Genomic DNA, 25,177 nt, shown 5'->3' with positions numbered 1-25,177 from the left:
AGAACAAATTATCATCTTTGTTCATTACAGATGTTTTCAAAGTCACTCTCTGAACTTTCTCACTGCCAGGGATCACGCCAGGTACGTGCCAGTTTAATGAACGAGATAAACAATGGTGTCACCAATGTCCTTTGTCAGGCCGTTCTCAGTAACGCGGACGTGTTTCTCATCCAGGTCAATGTGGAAGATGGCTTGCTCCAGAATTGGTGTTTTCTCTGCTTCTTCTTTGCCAAGGACTGGAACACGGCGTGGCCCGAGCACTGGATCATCAAACCTCATCAGCTTCACTTTAGAGAGATCTGCAGTAAAGAGACTGGCTAGTTAGGCCATGGGATCTACACACGAGCTACAGCATCAACTGAATTAATCAAAACAACACTTAGTACTTGGTACTTTAAAGTATCTGCTCCAAGAAAACATGTTCTCTCAGAAATAACATTCATGTTGAGATTTAAACCCACTACAAAGACATTGTTCAGTGGTTACAGTGCAAGTTACCATCAGAAATGGGGATAAACCACAGATGGACCAACTCCCAATACCACACTAAGCACTAAATTCACCTTATCTGGTTTAGGGACAGCTGTGAGTAACTGAGCAGTTATGGTATCATTTTCTGAGGAATGAATTTCAGAGACTGGGAGAAAGGGGAAGGCGAGAGTTGTTTTAAATACAATTGTCTATTACAATGCACACAATAAAAGACAGCTACGCAGACCAAGAAAAATCCCGAGGAATTTCAGCCAAGCCTTCCTCCAAATACAACCTTCCAGCCCTGGGGCACCAACAGGACACTGGCACCTTCTGGAAAAGACAAAGTGAGAGAAAGTCTCTACTTCATCTCACTTGTTCTCAGTGATTTCAAAACAGCCATCTAGCAGAAGGCTACTCAGTCCGTGTGCACATCTACTGGGTACACAGCACATTTCCCCCGCCTGTATTTTGTTACATGCTTCCCCATACATCCCTCTCCATGTGCACCATCATCAGTGTGCAGCTTTGTTCTACACATAAACATTAATATAAACACAAGCTGTTGAAAGACAGAAAGAAAAAATGACTCTGCTGTCACAAGCTTTTGGATGGGGTCCAGTTTTCCTTTTCTACTTAGCTCACAGTGCTTCAGATTTGTTTAATCCTTAATTCCTGCAGGCTTCAACAAAAACACAGCTGCTGCTCCTTTAAGAAAGCTATTTTCTTTCATTACACTGGCCAGAAACTTAATGCTTGTTTCAACAATGTCTAACATGATATTTTATCAAGCTAGTCTGTGTTTTCCTAAAATATCTTTCCAAGCAGCTGGAGAAGGGAGGAATACTAAAATTATCAACAAGTAGGCTAGAAAAAAACCCCACTTATTTCCAAGAAAAATTGAGGAAAAGCACCCACTCTGAAATACTACTACTTACAAAGACCACCTGTAGACTGTCAAGATACCAGACCCATTTAAACTGACCAGAGCAGCACTCCTAAGAGGCAGCTTTTATTCCAACTGCAAGGAGGCAAAAGACAAGAAAGTGGCAGAGATTTTCTCAGTGCCACACAATGAGACAGTGACAAAGGTGACAACAGCATCTCTCCTCTTCTGTCTTGTCAGTGCACATCACCTCCAGAATTTACATGGCAGCATAACAGCCCTGCATAAAGTTACTAGACAGAAAACTACTTGGGAAGCAATAAAGTATTAGTGCATGAAGAACACAAGAGGAAGAGGGAAGAAATAGCTCAGAGGATTCAAAAGGAGTATTAAGTTACTTCCCACAGAGGTTGCTGGTTCGAGTCTGGCATAAACAATGGTAATTGATAGGCTCTTGAGCAATTCTTCAGTAATCCCCATTTTAAGTGAGCAGATAGTTTTCCACCATGAGCTGGGACAGGAAATATTAGGAGCCAACTCAGCAACTGTTAAATTAATTCACCTTAGGCTAAATAAAAAAATAAATCTGGTAGGTGTTTTTTTTTTCAGCCCTGGGCTCCAAAATAGAAGTGGCAGAAGCTGCCTGTAACCAGTTAAGGGACTAACTCTTTTTTGGAAATTCAAAGCACATGGGGAAGTACCATCTGTATTAATCCCTGGCTGAAACCAAGTGTCAGTGCACCAGTGGCAGAACAAACAACTGATGAGGAAAACCCACGAGCCTAATGGCAGATTCTCTCCTTTCTTGTTTGTTCAAACACAAAACTTCTTGCTCCCTTCTAAGCATCTATGATAGCTGCACAAACTTCAGGAGCTTTGTTTCCACTTCTCACCTGGAAATATTAATGCAATCAGCGTGTGATAGCCATATTTTACCTTTGATTCCTCTGTCCATCTTCATTAAGCGTCTGATCACCGTCTCTCTGTTGTCTCCTTGTCTGATTTCAATCTTTGTAGAGAAGTGGCCATTTGATGGTTGAGGGTTCACCAAAAACACAGACACACTAGGCTGTAAGAAAGTTAATACAAACATTAAAGGAGAATCCCTATTTATGATCCAAGCCTCAGAGGAAACATGAAGCTAAAACAAATAAACATCATTTATCAACAAATATTCTGGATGGATAAACTTCATTTAGAAACACTGACTGCCAGTGGCAGAACGCAAGCACTCCCACAACTCTTCAGAACAAGCCACAGTACACACCAGTTTTTAGGACATATTAGGGAAATCAATCAAATTTTTACTGTGGAAAAGTATAGGAGCTGGAAATTTCATATGTGACACCACTGCTGCAGAGTTTCACTCATCTCACACATTACTCACTAGTTCTCCCAAGACTCCGTGACACAGCTGTAGGAATGCTTGTGAAAGGTTTTATTTTTATGCAACTGAATGCCATTTATTAACCTGTTATAAACTAACAGATAAACGTAAAAAGTATTAAAAAACACTTTAGGTTTCAGCAAACAAGTAATGCAAAGTTTCACATGGAAATTTATAAGACCTTAAAACAAGTATAATAAGCAACACAACAGTTCCTAAATAACAGTTGTGAAGTGAGACTCAGCCATACTTCCACAAAGCCCTTCTCAAGGCTCTATTTTTAGCTTATGTTTTAACTAGAGCACAACCCACCTTATCTAAAGAGCAGTGGTTGAGGGGCACGGCTGAAAGAAACAAGTGTGAGAATATGGCAATGCTCAGGGCACTTTTTTTTAACAGTCTTCAGGTCAAATCATTACATTGTGCTGACTAGAAAAGCCTGAAAGCTAAAGTACAAACCCAGTGACATTTAGGGCTCAATACAGAGGAAGAAAAAAAAAAACCCTAACTGCTTCAGGAGATGTTTCTTGATTTGGAGGTGTATTCGATCAAAGGCAAAAAAATCCAGTGCTGATGTCTGATGGCAGTTTTTACATGGCATATTTGCTTTTGGTTTTTGTTTGCTTTTTTTCTAATTAAGTTTTCAGACTCCCAATATCTGAATTTCTGATTTTACCTCAGTTCTGAATATGGAAAATGGTTTTCCAGGACAGCAGTCTTCTTTTATTTTATCTTCTGCTTCAGACGCAAACTTCACTTCAATGTGATCCAGCTGTTGGGAAAAGAACAAAAAAAAAAAAAAAAAAAGAAAAGGGTGTGGAGTGGGGAGGGAAATAAACAGGAGTTTAATAATTTCAGAGGGAACAACAGGAGTTACCAGGCCTCTCAACCAACTGTTCATATAGTAAAGCAGAAAGTAAATGGGCACTGACACAAGGCAACAGCAGCACACCCAAAATCACAACCTGCTGTTTGGAAGGGACCTCTGAGCATCTCCTGCTCCAAGTGGGACTACTGCCCATGCTGGACCAAGTTCACCTCCGAGGACAGACCCCCAGCCTCTCTGGGTAGCCTGCTCCAACACGACACTGCTGCCCTACCAAACGCCTCCTCACGTCCCACCTCAGCCTCACAAGCTGCAACTCCAGCAGCAACCCCTGGTTACTGTCCCTTGTTTGGCCACTCCCAAGAAAGAGGTTGGCTTTGTCATTTCTGTAACTCTCTAAGTAGCAGAAGATTTCTCCGAGATGTTCCCCTCAGCCAGTCTCAACAAGCCCCCTCCTTCCCCTCGCTGGAGGTCACATGCTCCAGGCTCCCCCAGCCATCTCAAAGGTCCTCTGCTCAGCCACTCCAGGTCCTCAAAGCCTTTTTAAAACTGGGGGTGTGGAGCGTGGGAGGATGAGAGGGGAGCACAACACGGACACGTACTCTGAACTCGGGCTCGGCAGAGCTGAGTGGAGACGGATGGCTTCCCTTGACTTGCCAAATCACCTCCTGCATAGGTAACTCCTCCCAATGTAGGTCAACACGCAGCGTGGCTCATTTGCAGCGACAGCACGCGCGCGTTCAGTTCACATCACTCCTGACAAGCCTGCAACACCCCCGTGTCCCTCGCAGCAGGGCTGGTGGCCAGCCAACCACTTCCAGCCTACACAGAAATGGGGGCTCATTCCGCCCAGAACTCAACAGTTCCTGTTCAGCTTCAGGAGATTTCACAGCCCAGTTCTCAAGTTTCTCTAGATTCTCCTGCATGAAAGATCCCCTGTTTCACTGCTCCACTGTTTTAACTGCTTTCTCCCCCAGTTCAGTGACTTTTGCAGATCTACAGATGTTTTAAAATAGTTGTTGCTCCCTCTTGACTTGGCTCCGATACGGGGCAAGTCCAATAAAACCACATTTATTTCACACTGTAGAAGTTACAAAATGAAGTTTTGCAACACAGATGTATTTTCTAATTTTTGAAACGGGTGCTCTTGGCCCCCCCAACCTGCCTGAGCTGTCCCTTCATTAACATATTGCCTATTGAACTAATTCTGGTTATCACATGAAGCAGTATGGCTGCTACTAGACTGGCATCCACTTTACTACACACCATAGTTTTGAAAGCCCTGCCCAGACCCTGCTCCTCTCTGGAGGGCCAGGTGATCTGCTACAGCCAACGTACCATTGCCAGAGCCCAAGGATACAGGGCTAAGGGCTCTGATCGTTCTTACCAGTAATGCCTTGAAACAGCTCCTTCTCATTTCTCCAGATGAAAAAATGTAAGATACTGGTTGGCTCAGAGAAAAATGTCTCTTCAAAAGTGTATCACAGATACAACCAGATACAAGTTGTATCACAGATACAACCAGCACTGCAGCAAAACCCACTTCTGTTCTGTGGGAACACGTTTCTGTACCATACATCTACCACTGTCTCATGCCTTTATCTAACAGATTTACACACCCATATTTGACAAGTTTAAACAGCAAGATTGAAATGCAGAAAGTTGATAAAAAACTATTCCTTGAGCAATGTACACCCAGAAGTTAATGTAAACAGGCTTAGAGCCTTAGGAAAGGCTGCTCCTCCAGCTACCCCAATAAAAACCAAGTAGTGAATATGCCAAGCATATACCAACCTCCAGGGAATTTGTCAAATAGACAATATTCTCCATGAGCACTGCACGTTCATCAAATTCCAGCTCCAGATCAAGAACACGTGAACCATTCTTCTCCAGATTTTCCTGTCAGAGGTGGTGGGTGGGGAAGAATTAAAACAGGATTAAAACCCTCTAAATGCTGCAAGAAAAATGATGCTTCAAAATGGCAAACTATCTACATTCGTCATGAAATGAGCAGGCTTTTAAACATGAGAGCTCTCTGCTGGCACAACATGCTAACGTAGGAGCAACGATTTTCTTGTAACAGGGTTTCTTCTACAGGGAGTCAGTGACACTGATGGGAGGAGTAAGAGCAATTAGAGCACATTTTTAATATAGAATTGAAAAGGTGTTTGACAGTCAGTTATTTATAACCCCTACTTCATGTGCAGGTTGAGAATTGACAGAATAAGTCAGCATTTCAGTGGTATTTCACAGCAGGAAATTCAGTCGCATGACCTAGTTTAAAACAAAGGACAAGCACACAACAACTGGACAAGTTCACAGCAGTTGTAAAACAAGTTCTCTGCAGGGAAATAAAAACTACTTTATATGTCAACATAAAAGTAACTTAATTAGTCCAGAAAGCCAACAGCAACAGTTACAAGACACAAGGTATTAAAGGCAATATAAAAACCACGTGATTTTTTATTATTTTTTTTTACTAAAACAGAACTTCCTCCTCAGAATTTAATCCGTCCCTGTCTTGCTTTCATATGCTGAGCCAGCTGTCTCCTTTGAAGCTCTGCTTTGCCAGACTCAGCACGGTTGTGGTTTCCTGGTTTCCCTGTCAGTCTTATGTGACAGATCTCCTACATTAACGCTGAATTGCTTCCCTTTGTAAGTCACAGAGTTGCTTCTACATTTAAGCTCTCCTCTGACGAACAGGAAGCACGAGCAGAAATGCTCCTTGCACACTGGAATTGTTGAATAATTGGTTTCAGAGAAAAACATACTGACCTAGGGAGTCTGAGCTCAGATGTTTCTATGTGAAATTGCTTACTGCTCTTTAGAAGTGAAAGGATGGATGTGGGGTAAGCCCCCGCATGCCAACCCATTCCCTGTGTGTGCCACGATCACCAGCTATTACCAGACTGAGGACATCAAACCCAGGGACGTTTCAGACCCAACACACCTGCAGGACTGAAAGCTTGTCTGACCTTCCCCAACTGTATCAGTTGATCTGACACATCACTACATCTCTCTACAAACTTCACTTACACAGGAAGCTTCACAGCTGCTTTGTGCTCTGTGTTCCTCTGAAGGCTTCTGAGCTACCATGAAAAGGAATAATTAGAATAACCCTACAGAGGGGGCAAAAGAGCAGCTCCACTTATAAAATATGACAAAGCTGACAAATAGAAGACGCTATTACATGCATTTTTAAAATCAAGCTAAAGCTTAAGGAGAAAGAGTCATATTTTCACACTCGTAAAGATTTTTTCCATTACTAATACCTCTCAGCTTCTACAAACCATGAGTCGAAGTCAAAAGGTTTTAAATCCTACTCCATCCCCCTTTATTTTTTTTAAATTGTGCTTGTTCTTTGCTTCTTGAACCTTCCTAGTTGGTGTGTTTAGTTTTTATCTGCACCATCAAGTACAAAAAAATTTCGTAAGAAAAATGCAAGCCAAGATTTTCATAGGCTTGCGTGACTATGGGAAAATAATTAGGAAATATCAGAGTATTAGTGATAAAAACATAAGAATGATACACAAAATTCATAATTCCATTCAGGGCACAGAACAGTCCCTTTTTTCATCACTTAAATATAGTGCAATCATCTCTAGCCTTGTCCTTAGCTGTCATATGTCAAGCATTTTTATGTCTCCAGAGAAACATCTCATTCTCATTTCAGCACGAAAAACTGGAAAGTCAAACACGATGCATTTCAAACACAGAGGAATCCACTTGTATTTGAGGCACAGACTGCATAAGCTGCAAAACACAAACTACCAAACCTCAACTAGACCGTGAGCTCACCTGGGCCAACTCACACAAAACACAAACTACCAAACCTCAACTAGACCTCACCTGGGCCAACTCATGTAGAGACACTTTTACTGTATCTTTCTTCCAGAGATGTCAAAGAAGTTTATAAACAAAAACATAAAGATGCCAAATAAGTCAGGGGCAGGACAGAGACGGGAGTCAAAAGTCAGCAGGAGATCCAGGAATAAAATAAAGGACACAACAATACCCACGCGTGAAGTTACAGACTATCGTTGCCTTTCTCCGACATGTTTCATTCACAAAAGCTTTTTCTAGAGGAAAACTGTCCCTCTGACACTTACCTTAATCATGGCAACAAAAGGCATAACCTTCTTCATATACTTCTTCAGCTCTGGTAAGGCGTTAAGCTCACTGGCAATTACTTTGTTATCTGGCAGTTGACCTCCACTGACCTAAATATTGATGAGTATCCATTAAAAAGTACAGGTACCATTAAAAAAACTTGCCCTCTAATATCATATACCCTTTGTGCTTTCCCATAAATACCAGCAGGGATTCTGATTCCACATATAATCATTTTCTCATCCCTTTGAAGTATTTTAAAAGTAAAACTCAAAAAAAAAAAAAAAACCCCACAGATAACTACTGCCATTCAGGCAACTCAGTATTATTCTGCATTTTCTCTATTCTTTCTGGTGACTATATATTAATATACTTAAATTATTTACCAGAATGCATTTTAAATCCACATTTAAGCCTTATCACAATCACATTTTTAAGCACTAGTTTCCTGATTTGTTTGAAAATCCACTGTCAAACCAATGACATTCCTTGGGACATTTTCATTAAGCACTAAAGCGTATCGGATAGTTGTAAAAGCATAAAGAAAATTAAAACTATCCTGCTTTATATTTAAATAACTTGGTAAAAATCACAGCTTATAAGTTTTTTGCAAATAGAGGAAGAAAGAGCCCACGAAAAAGCAGGTAAGCAGCCCAAAGAAACACGAAAGGATGACCACCTGATAGTGCTTGCGCAGAACTGACAAGGTGGTGTGCTGCCAAGGCGGGTAGTTCTTTGCCACGTAGATGGTACAGTGAGAGGGCTTCTGGGAAGGTTCTTTAGCACTTTTCTAAGGAAACAAAGAAAAAAAATTAGGAAGGAGTCCTGAGGCAATACAGAGTTATCAAGTAAGCACACCTAAAAAGGTGAGCTAGTACACTTCACCTTTCCTTTCACTGGTGTCATGTAGTTCTTGAGGCGGAGTCGGAGGTCGTGAGCTGCTTCCATGAGGTACTGAGAGGAGCGAATTAACACCTCATCCACAGGACCTGCTGCTGGCCATGAGGCTCTCATAATGGAATCAGGCTTTAAAGAAAGGAAGAAGTGACATGCACTGAGATGAGAGCACATCAGTACCTGGTGGTTTTTAACCCATTATAGCTTGGCTGGAAACTGGAGTTTAGACAGTTTGCACCTCAGTGAGCACCCACCTACAACTAGGTCGTAATGGACAAAGTACACGGCGAACAAGCATCTATTTGCAAGTGTGTTAGGGACTGTACGTGCAGTTACAGCTGCCACACAGCTCCACAACTTCATCTACAAGCAGAAGGCAATTAAAAAACCCCACAGACCTAAGTTTCATGCATACGTGTAGGAATGCTGCATTATTTGGGTTAATTTTGGACCACCGCTTTGTGAGTACGCAAGCTAAGTGACCTGTATTCAAGCTGTATGTAACATCACAGTAACAGCCTAACTCTGCATGGTCACTGTCCTATGTACAATAAACTATCATGGCTTTTCATACAGTAAGACACATGTTTCTTCTACCTGCATATTAAAGACATCCATAAATCCAATATGAGCTTTACTAAGAATCAGTAAAAGCTTAGATCCAAATCAAATGACAAAACTGAAGCACTAGTACCTTTTCCAGCAGAGACCAGATGTGCTCACACAAGTGGGGACAGATAGGAGCCAACAGCAGAGTCTGAACTTCAATAAACTGAAACACCAGCTCTCTGTGCATTCCTTCTATCGCCAGCTCACGATATTTATCTTTGGCTGCCTGAAACACAGCCAATGCAACCACCATCAGCACACTCCGACTGCCACGGAGAAACACTCAGAGGAAAACACAGGCAATTCTTTATTCTAATATGCCCTTAGAATGTAAGCAGCTTAGAATGCAATAATGGATTATTACAAGAACTGTATTTTCTGTTGGTTGGCCATTTGATTTTTTGCATTAATACACTACTTTTTAAGAAGTGTTTATTGGCACAGACATAAAAGACAGATATCCACAACTGTGTATCAGGTACTCTCGTCCCAAATAGCTTGCATAAAGATACTCATAAGTACTAAGAAAAAGGCAATGCATATGATCTATGATTATACATATAATTCAGCCTATTTAATCATATTCCTGAATATCAGGAAGGAGCCACAGAAAGGAGCCTCTGCAATTCATTAAGTGAAGTGGCATGGATCAGCAGACACTCCAGAGACATGGTTTATGGAATATATCAAAAAGCACTCTGCTTCCAAACAATTTTGTTGATGTATTCTCTAGATTTCTTATGAAGAGTTCCTTATTGCAAAGGAGCTGAAGAAAGGGAACACTCTGTTTAATAGTGTCATTTTTTTAAGCAGCTTTTTGCTCATATTAGCTATCAGGACTATTTGCAGCATCACAATTGTCTTCATTTGGACCTTTGTAAAAGTGACATAAGCAGACCTTTATAATTTCAGGCTTGTTCCATTAAAGTACTCATTTCTTGGCACAATTTTAATTCCAATTTAGCTGTATAATTAAGGATCAGAGATATCAGGATCAAAAGAAATCCGCAAAATAACAAAATACCAAGTAGTACACCTAAAAAGATCACTCCTACCTGAAATTCAAAGAAGCCAGTTTTCAAAGCTTCCTTAAACATCATCTTCTCATAATTTTGTTCTGTCTTCATTATGCCAGCACTCATTTCACTAGGGAGGGAAGGGAAGTGGAAACACCAATATTGCACAGTCTACCCCACATAGCAGCCACACTGTGTAAAACAACCCTACCAATGTCACCAGTGCAGCACAATCACATAAGCTATTCTGTAATGTGTTTTGTTTTATGGAATTCATTAGTGTGGAGAAAAAAAAAAAGAAAAATAACTACAGATTGTGTGCTCCTTGCAAGAAAAAAAAACAGACCAAACTGTATTATTAGCCTTCGTGCAGTACCTGGCAAAGACTCTGTCATTGAAGGTGTTGGCAGGACCACTTCTTAGACTGTCTCTATTCGCAATCATCTCCTTCACCCACTCCACCCATGTGTAGAGACGAAGAATACCAGCATCTGCCATGGCTTCCACAAAGTTGGCATCTTCAACAGTGTCTCCAGCATCAGCCAAGGCTAAACGCATGCCTGGAAGAAAGTGGATGAGCCAACAGGGCTGGCATGCAATTAGCTGATAGAGGCAGGAGGCGTGGGACTCAAAGTGAGTTACAACTTTACACTATGAGTTAATAAAATGCAAAGTGAATTTACAAGCTACTTGGCCAACTAGAAAGAGACGTCTCAAAGGATGCAGTGTACCCAGGAGAGGTACACTGCCCTCCTTAGGAAGGAAACCAGACAGACAATAAGAACCAGGACCCTGGTGCAATCACTACCCTAAAGACAAGGGCACGCGAGAAGGAATAAGGGCACATGTGTATAAACCAACAGCATGTGTCTCATGTTTTGAACTCTTAAACAAACATGGAAGACTGAAACAGGCATCTTCCAGGAGGTCTCAACAACAGGAGCAGCTCTTGGTGAAAGAGGTGTTGTGCTAACACGCATCCCGATTTTCTGAATAGAGTTCAGCTTTTCAAACAAGAGCAGGTGCTAAGCAGCGTTATTGCAACTCATCACCCCAATAAACCCACTGCTCCTTTGAGAGCAAACACTAATTTTAGTCATTTTGGCATAACTGAAAACCAGATGCAGGTCAGAACAGACTCACCATCTGCAGAAAACTTGTCAACAGCTTGAGTTAGGGTAAGAAAGTTGCCTGTAGATTTAGACATCTGAAAGAAACAGAAGAGTCTTTGTTTTCTCACACTGCTGTTTAGTTGTTGGATAAGCAAGATGGACACAACAAGGGTTTTGGGCAAACCACTGGGAAAGTATTTTCTCATGAATCACAGCAAAAGCCATTTGGTAAATCTGAACTAGGTCTCACAGTAAAAGCAGACTAAACTTTACAAGCACTCATCTAACTCCTAAATGTTGAGCTTGTTTTGAGACTTGCACAAGTTGTTATTCCCAAGGTCCATATACACCACAGCTGCATGGAAACGGGAGCTGCCTTCTGCATCATGTGAGTTCCACCCCAGACTTGGTCAGGGTTTGAAAAATGGGACAACCAGTACCAAAATTAAACCTAAACTAAATTAAAATACTATTCCAAAATTGCTGTTTTCAGTTCATACAGCTCTGATTATTCAAGAAGAACTCTGGTAGGTTTTTTGCTCCATATATTAGCAAGTTATTGGCACAAACTTTCTCCTCTCATTGCACTGACTCCAATGCTTGGATAAGCTAAAATTTAGTAAAAAAAAAAAAAAAATATAAATCATTCTACATTCTATATTACTCTAAAACTTAACAGAAATGCACTGAAATCTTTACTAAACTGGTGATGCCATACAAGAGCTAACTTAAAAGTGTTATAATTGGAGGAAAGGCAGGTCACCTCTGATGGATGAAAAACTGGAGGGCACCAAAGAAGAAACTAGAATTTTCACTATTTCCTCCTCTTAAATTCCAAGGAGGATCTTTCCAGTCTGGCAGGCAGTGCCTATTCAGACAACCACAAAAGCCACCTCATACCTGAAGCCTCACTATACCTTTTCAGAATTGAGAAGGAGATGTCCATTTGCTCTCACAGCTACTGGCCATTTTTCTCTGTTTGAAGACAAGATACAAAGCATTTGGTAAAATAAATACGTTTTCTTTTATAAAAAAAACCTGTTTTGCCTTATCTCCAAACTTACTTTTGATCCGACCACATAGCCACATGATTATAGAGGTAGTATGACAGATGATTTGGCACAAGATCTTTTCCAGAAACTCTGAGATCCACAGGATACCAAAATTCAAACTCCTCCTTTAGCTTGTCCAACTTTTCTTTTGGAATCTCTGTTTTAGGAAATGGAGCTGTCTTGAAGAAGATGTAATCCCAAACTTCTTTGCTCATTTGATGTGCCCTGCACAGAATTAGTCCCATATTGAGATGGCAGTAAAAGTTCCTCCTACACTCCACAGCATTTTGACTAAGACAGTTTAAACCTGTCGATTCCTTCTCACAACACACTCCACTCGATAAGCACAGCAAACACAAAGAGTGTACAGAGACTGTGTCTAAGATCAGACGAGCGAGTCCGACATCAGAAACAAAATCAGAACTCAGAGCTGCTCAAGCTGTGCCCTGCTTAAATGCCCTTTGATATTTCCCAATAAAGCATGAGGGCTCCCACAAAGAAAAAAGTAGTTAATAATTAAAGCATAATCTTAAATGTCCTGGAAACCTGATTATTTCTTTTCCAAATGCCACCCCCCAGCATCACTTGTGACCTTAAATAAATACCAAAAACCTATTACCAGTGCCTAAATGTCTCTGCCCTCCCTTGCACTGGGCCATACAGCCATTCCTTCTGGCTTCCATGAAAGTACAAGAGCAGGAGTACAAGAGCATTGCTGTACAATTCAAGGTACAATACAAATCAATTTAATGAAGCCACTGGCCTGCGTTAAAAAAAAAAAATCCTTCTTGTTTCTACAGATATTTTTATTAGCTCCTTGGAATTTCACTGGAGTCCATCAGATACTCCTGCACACATTTCAAATCTACTCATTTCAAATCTAAGTTTACTATTTGTTAACATCCACTAAGGTGCTCTGGCCTGTATTATGCAGAGAGAAAACACACTCTGGATCCAAAGTACCTTCAGTATGTATTAAACAATTTGTTGAACTGAGGGTTGATACCACCAGTCAAGAATAAAGTCTCACATGCCCCAGTTTGCTGGTTTAGATCTGGTAGTTATTGCTCTACATTTCAAATTACTGGTGTGCACTGTGACTTAGCTGCTGTGTCTGGTGCCAAATATCGCTGTAACCGAACAGGGACTGGCATGAGGCACCACAAATCCCCTCTTACTGTAACCCACAGAGTAAGTCTTAGTAAAAAGCATTTGCCAACACTGTAAGAAAGATGTTATCTACTCGTGTAAGAGTACACTCTAATTGTATATGCTTAATTACATCAAATCTCTAATTCAGTGCTCAGGATGCTCACTTCAAAGTCTGTTTCCAGACTGACTAGTATGCAGGTAGCCTCTTATAATTAGAGAGGTTTGAGCCAAAATTAAAACCTTGCCAAGTCTTTCAGAACTATTTCTGTTTGTAAGAATCTGCACTTTGGAAATGGTTTTCAGATGAGTTATAGCCTTCAAAAAGGTAAGTTCCAGTGTGTAAACTGCTCCAGAAAATAGTTCATAAAACAGGCAGAATTAGAGAGTAAGATTCAAGGCAAGACTGGCAGTGGTTCTTTCAATTCCAAGAAGTTGTACTATCTCAGCTCTCTGTTGTCCATCACTGAAAGTTCACAACCACTCCAAGCAAGAGGTCAGAGCAGTCTTTGGAGCTATTTTGGTACAAACACCTTCTCCCTTTTACTCTGAAGGTCTCCACATGAGAGTCATGGATAAAAGATGGTTCTAAGCTTCAAAGACAGTTTCCACCTTTTTATACAGTGACAAAAACTAAGTGCTAATCTTGCCTACTTTGCACACTGAAGCATACAATTTTTTACAGTAGCAAAGCAGTCTTGATAAGCAGATACACTTCAGCAGACACTGAAATCAATCACTCAAAAACAAGTCAAACAAGAATTAAAAAGGTGATTTACTCTGCATACAGTTCTGCTTTCAGGGACATTCCTCCCCTCCCTGGACACCACACTCCTTTCTCTTTCCTTATTTCCCTTCTGCAGATTTGCTGTAACTCAGCTAACACCAGGTTAAGTTCTAACAATTATGATTTTTAACACAAAAGCAAAGAATGAGCCTGCCTGGCAAGTCTTTGTTAAGAACACTTCAGAAGATAAGCACCCTGAATTAAACAAGAAAGCTTAAGGGTTCACCCTCCTTACCTGATGCCTAGAGGAGATTCTCCTTGACCTCTCAGGTTACCTCCCTGTAACAGATGAGCCACCGTGTAATAGGCCATGTAGATCGTTGAGTCTGAGAGAGACTCTATCAGCCACTGCTCGTCCCAGGGTAACCGGGTACCTAGAAGAGATGGAAGCCAGGGATCAGACACAGTCAGTATCACCCCTCCTAACAAGCATGACACTTCAACATACATAAGCAGTTAATGATTTTCAGTGGAACATATATATATATATACATACACACCCACATATATGCAAGTCTTCATACTTTTAAAAATCCCTTTTTTAAAAATTCAACTTACACATTCTAAAGTTTTATTAAAGAGAAAGTACTTGCTATTTCTGCAGACAGCTTCTTAACACAACTGCCAAATTTCAGCTCATAATGGTTTTCTGAGTATTATAATGCAGTTTTAACACTTGTCCCATGTCATGGGCTACACAAGATGAAGGCTAGTCAGAACTGAAGAACACCTAAGAAGTGTTACTGCTTCCTTCTTCCAAGGTCCCTTCCAAATCAATGGCCCAGCCAAAAAGCTACAGAGGTGCTGCACAGAATCACTGCAGTAATGCAGAAATAAAATTACCCCTGGCCACATGCATTTTCAATAAAGTGTGCCTTCTCTGGGATGCTGGGTCAAGATGTAAGTTGGATAAGTCCATTCTACACTTACCTATGCTATTTTGGATTCTAGATGGCACTTAAGCTTTCCAAAGGAAGTGAAGAGTACCCTCCTCATGAAGCACTGAGTGAGAAAAGCAGTGTTTTGCCTACCTAAACCATATGTCCTGGAGCACGCATGCTCTTGTAGCCAACCTAAAGTAGCTTCAAAATTTCTCCTAGTCTCTTCACAAAACCTGTAAGAAATAAGCTATTACTAATTACTCCTCTCAGCCCCCTTAGACCACCACCAGCAGCAGCCTTTTACCACTATCACTTACATCTGCTTTTGTAACTTACGTCTCTAGATGTTTCAAGCACTCTGATGCCTGTTTCTTCCAGTTCACTTCACCATAATCTAAATACCTACAGTCAGGAAAAGTTTATTGTCACAAAGCAATCCACAAGTAGGATATAATTTGGCAGTAACTTTATAACTACAGCTTTGTTTCACTTACCACTGGTCACAAAGGGCCACAACACATTCATCAGCAGATCTCGATATAACTTGTTTCTCAGGTTCCATATAAATCATGGCTTCCTCCTAAGAGTTGAAAGGGCAATAAAAGCCAAGATCCAAGTACTTAGCTAAGTCATGAAAATCCTCACATCTTACTAAAAAGCATCCCCTCCATTCTAATCTGTTTTACAGCATTTATGGCACAGCCTTCACCACCACAGAGGTTCTGCCTCAGTATTCACTTGAGTGAAATGAGGGCAACACTTGACTGTGTACTTCTCTGAGGTATCACGTCACATCACATCACGTCACATAATTCTGTAAAGAATGTCTCCCTGCATGACCAAAGGAGCACAGAAGCACAAAATACTACTTACTGACTATGCCCCTACTGATTAGAACAGCTACTAGAAAAAAACAGGGGCAGGGACAGGCAAGGGTAAAGGAAAATGTAACGGTGAGCTTTAATTCTGCCTTCACAAACCACATATTCTGATGCAAGATGAAACAGGATGCAGTGTTATATTATAACCTGAACATAAGAATGCTGCAACAACAAGGGAATAGTGACTAAATAACTGAAACCCCTGCCATTTCCAGTCCTCATCAGGAAAATCTTATTAGAGAGATGACATGATCATTGTCTGTTTACCACTCCTCTCTCTCTGCATGATGAACACCAGAAATGGGCTGCCTGCATGGCACGGATATCCTTTATTGGCAGGCTTGAAAGGTGCTGACAATTCAGATCTTACACTTCCAGTATCTTCCCAACTATACCAAAGATTAAATCAAACCACCAAAATATTTCCCAGACAAGGTGGCGGGATGAAGCCGGGAATAAGAGGTCTCTAATCAAGATCTTCATCCCACCTAATCCAAGAACACAAGGTCCTTCTTTTAGCAGTACTGTGTATTCTGCAGCTACCCAGAGCACTGCTCAGAGGGCTGCAGAACCAAAACAGAGAGGTTTCCTCAGCAGCCAGGCTACTGTGAAGAAGACAAAATGGATATTTCAAAAGAAGCTGTGTGCACAGCGTACTACCACATACACTATCCACCATCATCTTCTGAATGAGTTTCTTGACATCTTGAACTTTTTGTCCTTTGAATCCATCCACCAACATCACCTGTAAAAGATGGGTCATGGGAGTTGATTGATTTTTTTTTTAAATTAACAAGAAATAGGTGCAATAGCTCTTTAGATCAAAATAAACAAGTAGTAATTTCTGTAATCTTTGACATGCAAAAAATAGGAATACGGGGGTTTTTAACACACAACTCTCTTCATATCAGTTTCCAAATCAATACTTGTAACAAAACTGATCAACTCCCTAGAATGTGATCACTTCCTAGGAAACCAGATTACAAGTCTCAGTTTGCAGCCATCCATTCCTCCATTCTTTCTTCAACTCTACATAATTCCTCCAGCTGCAGAACCTGACTGCAGGAGAAATCTAAACAAGAAGTGGTCTGGGGAAAAAAGAAAAAGAAATCTCCTTTCTTGCAGTCTTCTGTGGGGTGTTTTTTTTATTATTCTTTATATTAACCCACTGCTTTTCTCCTAATCAAACTCAGAAAGAAAACACTTATCAAAATCTGTTATTACTTACTCCCTCATAAAACCCTTTCAGGTACACCCTTTCCTTGGCCTCAGCAAGTTTCTCTCTGTCATTCTGGCTCTGGATTTTGAGCTCATCACAGACTGATGGAGCACAAAGGTTGCCATAGCCTGGGATTTCAATGATGGGCACCTGAGAATTAACAAAACAGTGTCAGATATTCAGTTTGAATTATCTCAATGTAATAAAATCAACATCAAGATTTGTTTCCTGGATTTCACAAGCTTCAGTGATGCACTGAACGAAACAGAGACAAGTATGTTTTGCTTGGTTTGCAGTCCTGAGGCTGATGTTGGAGTCTGAACCAGGTATTATGAAGGTGAAAAAAGGCAGTTATTACCAGTTACCTGGAAGTGTCTGTGCTGCACAGTATCTTGGCCAAATGCATTAAACAAAGAATGACTCTGAACAGAAATTCTGGGAAAGGCAGGCAGAGCTCTGGGCACATTTCACATCAGTGAATACCAAGTCATGGGTACTGCAGATGGACACATTTGGGTGTACTTACCGGTTCAAATGGCAGCACCATTTCATCTTTGATGCCATACTTCACCCTCAAAGCCTTTGAAAATTAGAAGAAAGAAAATGCCATATGATTAGGAGAAAAATCTTCTAGATTTAAAGGTTTTTATCCATTCACTGGGTCTTTCTTGTACATAATATTTTATTATAAAGCAGACAAAGCCACTTCCCTGCCTTCCCACCATTTCTCACACCTGAGTTTAATGCTCATCTCACTTCCAGGTGATTCTCTGTCATAACTGTCTACATTTTTAAGAGGGGAAAAAAACCACTATCACTCTACCCTGACAATGAGTGGGGCAAAAAATCAGTAGCCAGAGTTTAGACACTGAGGTGCCCTTGAAGCTGTAACAACAGCCACTTTAGGTCTCATTTGAAATTCATACAGAGCTCTTGACCTCATCTCTGGAGCTCATTTCCACAACAGGAATTCATTTTGATTTCACTGGTACTCTTCTGTAGCCTAACACACAGCAGAATTTAGATGGTTCTCATACAAAATTCTTCTTGAAGTCTGAGAATAAACATCTGTCCCAGCACAGCTTGTTTTAACTTCATTTATTTTTAATTACTTTGATTTCAAGTTAGAGATAGCAAAACTCCAATTAAAGGGAGCTTCATTTTACCCACTGGATATCCAGTTTTGACCCCCCGCTCTATGGAAAGGAAACAGAAGCAAATCAGTTAACAGACTGACCTGTTTTTTTTTCAAGTCTCTCAGGGCTGCAATGTCATCTGGAGAATCAGAAGGAACGCTTGTTACCACTCCAGTTCCTTGACAAAGAAATAGATAACACAGATGAAAGGTTAGTCAACAGTAACTGAAGGCACAGTGCGTATCAAACAGGCTTTGGCAAGACACTGCTGTACAGTCACCTTTATCTTCCTTGATGGTGAGCATGTATATGACTTTGTAGATGGTGAGAGGTGCTGAAAGTGCAGCGCCAAGAATCTCCTGTGCAGGACAAAGGAATATCATTACAATAAGCAGCACTTTTCCAGCCCAGCTGAAGAAGCTCTCCTGGATGATACTCTCTAAATTTCCTGGCATTCCTTACATATTACAAACCACCACATATATATATACACACACACACACACACACACAGTTAGACAAGGAGGAAGTAAACATGAAAATTCTGCCATTGCCCCTGTGAGCACAAGCTTCACAGGAACAGACAAGCCTGGCCAGCAAGCTGCAAGATGCTTACTTCTCCCATCAGCTCCTTGACAACAGGTACAACTCCATTATCTTTTGTAAAGCCCTGGTAGGACATGTTCCTGGCAGCTCTCTGGGTACAGATAAAAATATCCCCATTGGCTGTTTCAAAGCCGATGTATTTCATATCTGGGCGAACCCAGCAGTTGGTCTGTCCGAACATGGTCTCTGGTCTGAGCGTAGCAGCCACCAAGAAGATATTTTTTCCTCTTAGGCCACTGAGGGGGAAAAAAAAAAAAAGGTATTTTTACAAAGGTATTTTTACAATTTTTATTTTACAAAATAAAAACTTTCAGGGCAACACAGAACATGTTTCTAAGCTAATAGGAACTTTTAAGTCACATTTCCTAAGGGATGAAAGTAGGTCATTAAGTTCTTTGTGGGTTTTTCATTTTCTTTCTTTTTTTTTTTTAAGCTCCAACTTGAGTTTCAGACAGACTAGTGAATATAGCAGCTCAAAACAGAGACCAAGTCTTTGTAGTGACAGAAATAATTGGGTGAGATCCAGTAGCAAAACAGTCTAATTTAATGGTCACTTCTGGCCATAAGAAAGACCCTATTTGCCATTACGAATTCAAGACCTACCTTAATTTTGCAGGATAAGGATCTAACACCTTCATTTTTATTAGTGTATATTCTTGAGGCCCAACACCCTACAATTCACATCAACAATGCAGCAATCAATATATGACATTGACTCAAGAAGCAGTAAAGAAAATAAATTCTATTCTGTAGGAACCCAACCTAAATGCTATTTAAGGTACCGACACTTTCTGCATTTCCATCGATACAAAGGGCTGTTCACACAGCAGAGGCTGCAGAGGGAGCTTGTACTTTATCCCTATGCCCAAGAATTTACTCGTGACAGCCACTATCTCAGCAACACATAAGTTAATAACAGCTTATTTGATTTGTTTCAACAGACAGATAACGGTATGATGTAGTGATGCTGCTGGCACAAACTGCCAAACAATCACAGAAAACAGCTACAGTGGAAAATACTACCCACAGCTCAAGACAAATACTCTCAATATGAGATTTCATTCAATTTTCACATGTACTGGCCACTGAGAACTGATAACTCTGTACATACAAAATACATTTTGCTCCAAGATTCAATTTATTTTTCCATTCAGTATTTAAGATCATAAGCAATGCATAAAAATGTCAATTAAAAATATTACCTCTCCTGTTTGCCTGTCATGATCCATGCAAGGCTGTCCATCTTTTGGAGAATAAATTGTGTATCTAGAAAAAGGTACGTTTTCATGTAGCAGCAAATAAAATAATGCATAGACCCAGAGGGAAAAAAGAAAAAAGATCTTTATGAAAAAGAGATCTCTTAATGGTATTTTCAAATTTTGCATCAATCTGTTTCCACCAATGTCAATGTTCAGCTTTCACAAGAGCTTTCAACATTGGCTCTATTTGGCTTTGAGTTGATATCCATGGAAAAACTAAATCAGGAATACAATCCCACATGCTTTGCTAGCACAACAAATACTCTACCTTACTGTGTCTGGTAGAACATTTGGAATGAAAGACTTTAGTTAATGTGAGTTACATGCACGTTCTAGAGACACATCGTAGGGTTCCATCTTCAGTAAAAGCTGAGCTTATCCCCATTCACAGCAAACCCAGAGGCGAGTGGCAGGCTTACCGCTTCCCAAACTTAATCTTATTTCTCTCCTTCAGCGTGAGGAACTGCCATCGTACAAAGGAGTCGTAGTAAGGATTGACGTCCGTGGTAATGAAAGAACGCCTCCAATCCACCTGGAAACATGCAAGGGTCAGTAAATACAACAAAGAAATTCAAGGAACCTCACAACAGCAACACTATTGTTTTAAAAATAAAATACAAGTACGTGTCACACAAAGGGCACATGCTTAAAAACCTAACTACACAGTCTGTGTGTGCATGGTCCTTCAGAGCCGAGATGCCAAAGCCTCAAGGCCCTGTCTGCTTCCTGTAAATTTGAGACATTTTGTTGTCATTTTAACCACCTGCTCCAGCTAAATTTCAGCACTACCTGTTTCAGAATCTCTGCATGCCTTTATTTTTAAAAATCTACTGAGAGCAGGACAAGTATCTTTATTTAATATCACATCATCACCCTTCCAAAAACTACCATCAATTCTGACTACAGAACAGTTATCTAACATGGAAGCAAGAAGTTAAAGTCTTAATTCCTTTATTCGATTCTTATTTCCAGTTGTGATCATTGCATACAGTATCAACTCTGTGTAAGAAAGAACTTAATTATCACCCAAGACTATTAACAGGTTAAATGAATAATTCCAAAAATACCAGAAATTTATAGAGTGATGCTGGCATTACACAGAAAATCTTCTCAAAGGGGAAGCAGCATATCCACAAACATAATGACAACGCACGTGCGGCTGCGGGCGCAACTGAACCCCAGGTTTCATGCAGTTACCTTCAGTCCCATGCTCTTCAGATCCTGGACAGCAAGGGGAGGGAAATAATCCAGCCAGTGCTCAGCTTCAGAAAAACTGACTACTTCTTCATCAGAAAGACCCAAAGACTTCATGATTCCCCACTGGTATTTGGAAGAGCCAGTCTTGGCAGCAGCCTTGCTCTGAAAGGACAACTCTGATTAGGAGAAGTGCAGGTTCTCACATTCCCAACAGCTTTATATGCTCAAGAGCATTCTCCTCTATTAATGTTACAGTTTCTATTTCCAGAGACACAAGTTAATACAAATATTCTAACGTCCTTCCTCCAGAAGTGAAGATTATGTATTTCTGATCTACACTGTTTGCTGGGTTGTACTCAACTGTGCACCCATTAACCCAGAACAGGCCAGATACCAACTTACAACAGAGCAACCAGAGCAGCAGGTACGTGCACCCCTCGCTGCTGAGAGAGCAGGGTTACTCCCTACAGGGTTTGTGAATGATTTGTGCAGGGGGGCAGCAGGAGGGCAGAGCACTACTCTGGATGATCCCATTTTTCTCAGTAACTATTGAGCAGTGCACCAGCTCGCCATGAAGATTTCGTGCATTAAAAGGGGATCTCTGGAACCACACAGCTGATGCACTGCTTTCTTTTTTCAGGTCTACTTTAAAAGCACCCACATAACTCGGAAAAACCAACCTAAATACTTGTATCACAGGTTCCTCTGAGGAGTGTGAGAGAACAAAAACCCCTAATGCACACTTTGCAGCTTTGAGAGCACAGCCACCAGTCCAGAAAGTCTTTGTTTAAAGTTTACCTTCTTGCCTTTTGCTTTGTCTTTGATAATAATTTCTTCTTCTTTTTTAGCAGAATTTTCTTCCTCTTCTTCCTCCTCATCAGGAAATTCAGGTGGGCAGCCATACAATTCCATTTCTCTCTTTAGCTTATCTGCACAGGCCTAAATAGAGTCATTGGCAGTCTGTCAGCCACCTTTCTGTGGCGAGGCTTCAGTCATAGCTAAGGAGAGCTTTTAACTGATAACATTCTGCATTTCACTACAACACTGAAAACCTTTTCTGGACATTGCATCAACTTCTAGGAGCTCTGACAACTCCAAGAACTCCTGCCACAGCAGGAAGAGGTCTACAGTGAGGGTTTGCTTGCAAATGAAAAAAATACAATAGATAAACTTAATTTTAAAGCATTTTATTTTCTAGAAAGTCATCACGTATAGTTCAAGCACAACACACCTTTACTACAAATTCAGGTTCCAAATCACACTACCTGGAGGAATTTTTGAGTAAATTAACGTGATATTCTGGATGGACAGTAAGCAATGCTCTAAGGAACCTCCAGTACAAAAAACATTAGCAAAAGCCCTCAGTTACTCAAACCACCTCACCTTTATAGGCATCCCAGTGCAGTGGAGACCAAATGGAAACAAGCAGTTCTTTCCCTTTAGCCTCTGATACCCAATTGCAAACTGTATGAAGGAGAAAAATGAAGCAGATGAGATAAGAATGGCATAAGGCTGAATCAGCACCCTTCTCAAACAATAAGTGCAATTCCTTCCTACTAAAGGCAGATGAACACAGTCAACACCAGCTAGGAAGCTAATTAAAGGAGAAGAAGGTGAAACTAGATTTTGCTATCAGGTCTGCCACTGCCTGGCTGCATAAATACAAACCTTCCTAATTTTCATGGGGCTCTTTTTGACTAGAGGAGAATGGGTGCAGAGGAGAGACTGATTTTGTGGGATCCTAACCATTAGCATCTAAAACTGTTAACACACAGGTAATACAGCATCGTATTCACCAACACAAGAGACAATAAGATTCCTTGTGCAGTCTGTGCCATTTAGCAGCACCTCTGAAAAACCTCAGCAAATCTGAAAAAACAAATAGGGGCAACACCTTCGTCTGGTCTCCTGGAACTAAAAAAAGTGATCAGTGGCACTTCCAATCAACCAGCAATATCTCCACTGAAAATATGGGGGAAAAGGAAAGTTTCAATAAGTCATTATTGAATCTATAATGTAATTAGCAAGGCATTCTGTCAGATTAAAATTTAACTACAAAATTAGCAGCTGTTCTAGGGTAGTATTTAAAGGTATGAGAGCAAAGGAAAATTTTTACCTCACATTTAGATAAAGAAAATGTGTGTCCCAGGTGGAGTCGGCCGTTCATGTAGGGATAAGGAAAGGTAACAAAGCACTTGCCTTTGCTGAGAAGAAATTAAAAGAGTTAAATGCGCAATTAGCTTTTAAAAAGACCATCGGAAGATGCACTGTGTGCTGATAACAGCTGCAGGTCACAACAGAAGCACAAACTGAAGCTGTACGACTCACAAGGCAGTGGGACAAACCTCTGCAACAGCGTTCATGGGCTGAGAGAAGTCACAGCACCTCGTCTGAGGAGCAGGAACCATCTCACGTGGGGCCTTCACCCACCCCTACACAGAGCAAGGCGGGCTGGCCCACACCAGGACACAAGGTATTTGTTTAATAACTTTCCTTCCCCAGCAAAGCAGAGCAAGCACACACCTTCCTTCAGAGAAAGGAGCAGTCCCTTCTAACTGGGAAAGGAAAAGCCCCCACCAGTAAGGGCTCAGGCACCACCCTGACACCTCCTCCATGGCAGAAAGTAGAGGTCACCAAAGAGAAGCCGTGTTTTAAACCTGAGGGAACTGACACGACCAAGGAATGAGGAAAAGGTTTTTTTCCTCCTACTGGAACTTGACCAAGACATGCACTCCACTGCTTTATGTTGTCAGCTACAAAAATGCCAACCTAATGCACAGGTAAGTTCTTCCAGATGATCCAAGAACACCATTCACTCAAAAGAGGGCACTTCCCCCCCAGGTTGTGAAGGAAAAAAGTTCCCTTGAAAAGACATTTCAAGCAGTTAAAGGCAAAACCTGTAAGAAAGGGCAGTGATACCTCTTTTGGTTCTGCCTGTCTGCAGCATCAACCTCAAACACTCGCTCATCATCCCACTTTTGCTGGATCTCTTTCTCGATTTTCTTCAGGAAATCGACTTTTGCTGTCCCTTTACGTTCCTGTGACACAGAAAGAGGCAAAGTCTGGCTGAATGGGTGAGCAGAGCTGTTACATACATCACAGCACTCCTACGCTCCAGTCATTACTGGCCAGCGTTTCTCTGGACTCCACAGCACTGCAGCATCACCTCACAACAGGGCAGCACTAACGTGATCAGTGACCAGACCAGGTAAATCTGTGTCCTCGAGACCCAGCCCTCTGAAACAAGAGCAAAAACCTGTCAGGAAAGGGATCACCTTTTCCCATGGCAAAGGACTCTGTAGTACCCGACATAACACACACACACCCCAACAAACTGATCATCTTACCAACAACTGACAAATTCAAAGGTGTCTGAGCTGAGGAGACAGGAGTGGGGATAAAAGCCCATGGAATTCTGGTTTTGTTCCAGACTCCTGACCAATCCCATGTAAAGTTTCTTCATCCCCCTGCTCGTGGAGTGGGAGCAGCACTCCCTGGGCACCCCACTCTACTCTAACTGCAGTTCATCAAGAGTTCATCAGATCAAGTATTTTCAGTTGCTTTAAGTTCCATCGATGCTGAAACATTTAAATATGTCTCTTTTTTTATCATATAACACGTTGTGGGGGTTAAAGGACAGCACAGCACCGCTACAGCTGTACTAAATCCCGCCGTACACAAAGCCTGAGGGGTTGGT

General features: G+C 41.1%; 1 protein-coding gene across 3 annotated transcripts; it reads right to left on the bottom strand.

The window, feature by feature from the left end:
- LARS1 (leucyl-tRNA synthetase 1) lies at positions 1-24,513 on the bottom strand. Of its 3 annotated transcripts, XM_010170261.2 has the most exons (31): positions 24,400-24,513; positions 23,597-23,684; positions 22,864-22,944; positions 22,279-22,419; positions 21,481-21,642; positions 20,703-20,815; positions 20,227-20,290; positions 19,628-19,695; positions 19,035-19,260; positions 18,700-18,778; positions 18,521-18,597; positions 17,810-17,863; positions 17,293-17,433; positions 16,732-16,809; positions 15,678-15,763; positions 15,520-15,585; positions 15,334-15,416; positions 14,538-14,676; positions 12,379-12,591; positions 12,232-12,289; positions 11,346-11,409; positions 10,579-10,762; positions 10,242-10,332; positions 9,272-9,412; positions 8,566-8,706; positions 8,360-8,470; positions 7,680-7,790; positions 5,365-5,469; positions 3,421-3,516; positions 2,294-2,426; positions 1-299 (listed from the first exon to the last, which is right to left on the bottom strand). In XM_010170261.2, exons 2-31 carry the CDS (start codon positions 23,645-23,647, stop codon positions 94-96), a joined length of 3,363 nt encoding a protein of 1,120 aa, XP_010168563.2. In that variant the 5' UTR covers positions 23,648-23,684; positions 24,400-24,513; the 3' UTR covers positions 1-93. The 3 variants fall into 3 exon arrangements, with proteins under 3 accessions (XP_010168563.2, XP_028941392.1, XP_028941389.1); XM_029085559.1 differs by lacking the exon at positions 22,279-22,419 and having other exon boundaries at positions 24,400-24,512; XM_029085556.1 differs by lacking the exon at positions 22,864-22,944 and having other exon boundaries at positions 24,400-24,512.
- Between the last annotated feature and the right edge of the window lie 664 nt (positions 24,514-25,177).

This window comes from Antrostomus carolinensis, unplaced genomic scaffold (genome assembly GCF_000700745.2).
Source record: "Antrostomus carolinensis isolate BGI_N321 unplaced genomic scaffold, ASM70074v2 scaffold22110, whole genome shotgun sequence".
NCBI lineage: Eukaryota > Metazoa > Chordata > Aves > Caprimulgiformes > Caprimulgidae > Antrostomus > Antrostomus carolinensis.
The sequence above is the reverse complement of the archived record's forward strand: the minus strand, read 5'-3'. Positions and strand labels throughout refer to the sequence as shown.

Excerpts from the sequence above, each read along its gene's own strand:
- LARS1 (XM_010170261.2), bottom strand. The coding sequence starts at position 23,647 with ATGAACGGCCGACTCCACCTGGGACACACATTTTCTTTATCTAAATGT. Across the intron at positions 16,810-17,292 it reads TGAAAGGGTTTTATGAGGGA|GTGATGTTGGTGGATGGATT; the intron begins GTAAGTAATAAC and ends CATCTTTTACAG. Across the intron at positions 300-2,293 it reads GATGGACAGAGGAATCAAAG|ATCTCTCTAAAGTGAAGCTG; the intron begins GTAAAATATGGC and ends TCTTTACTGCAG.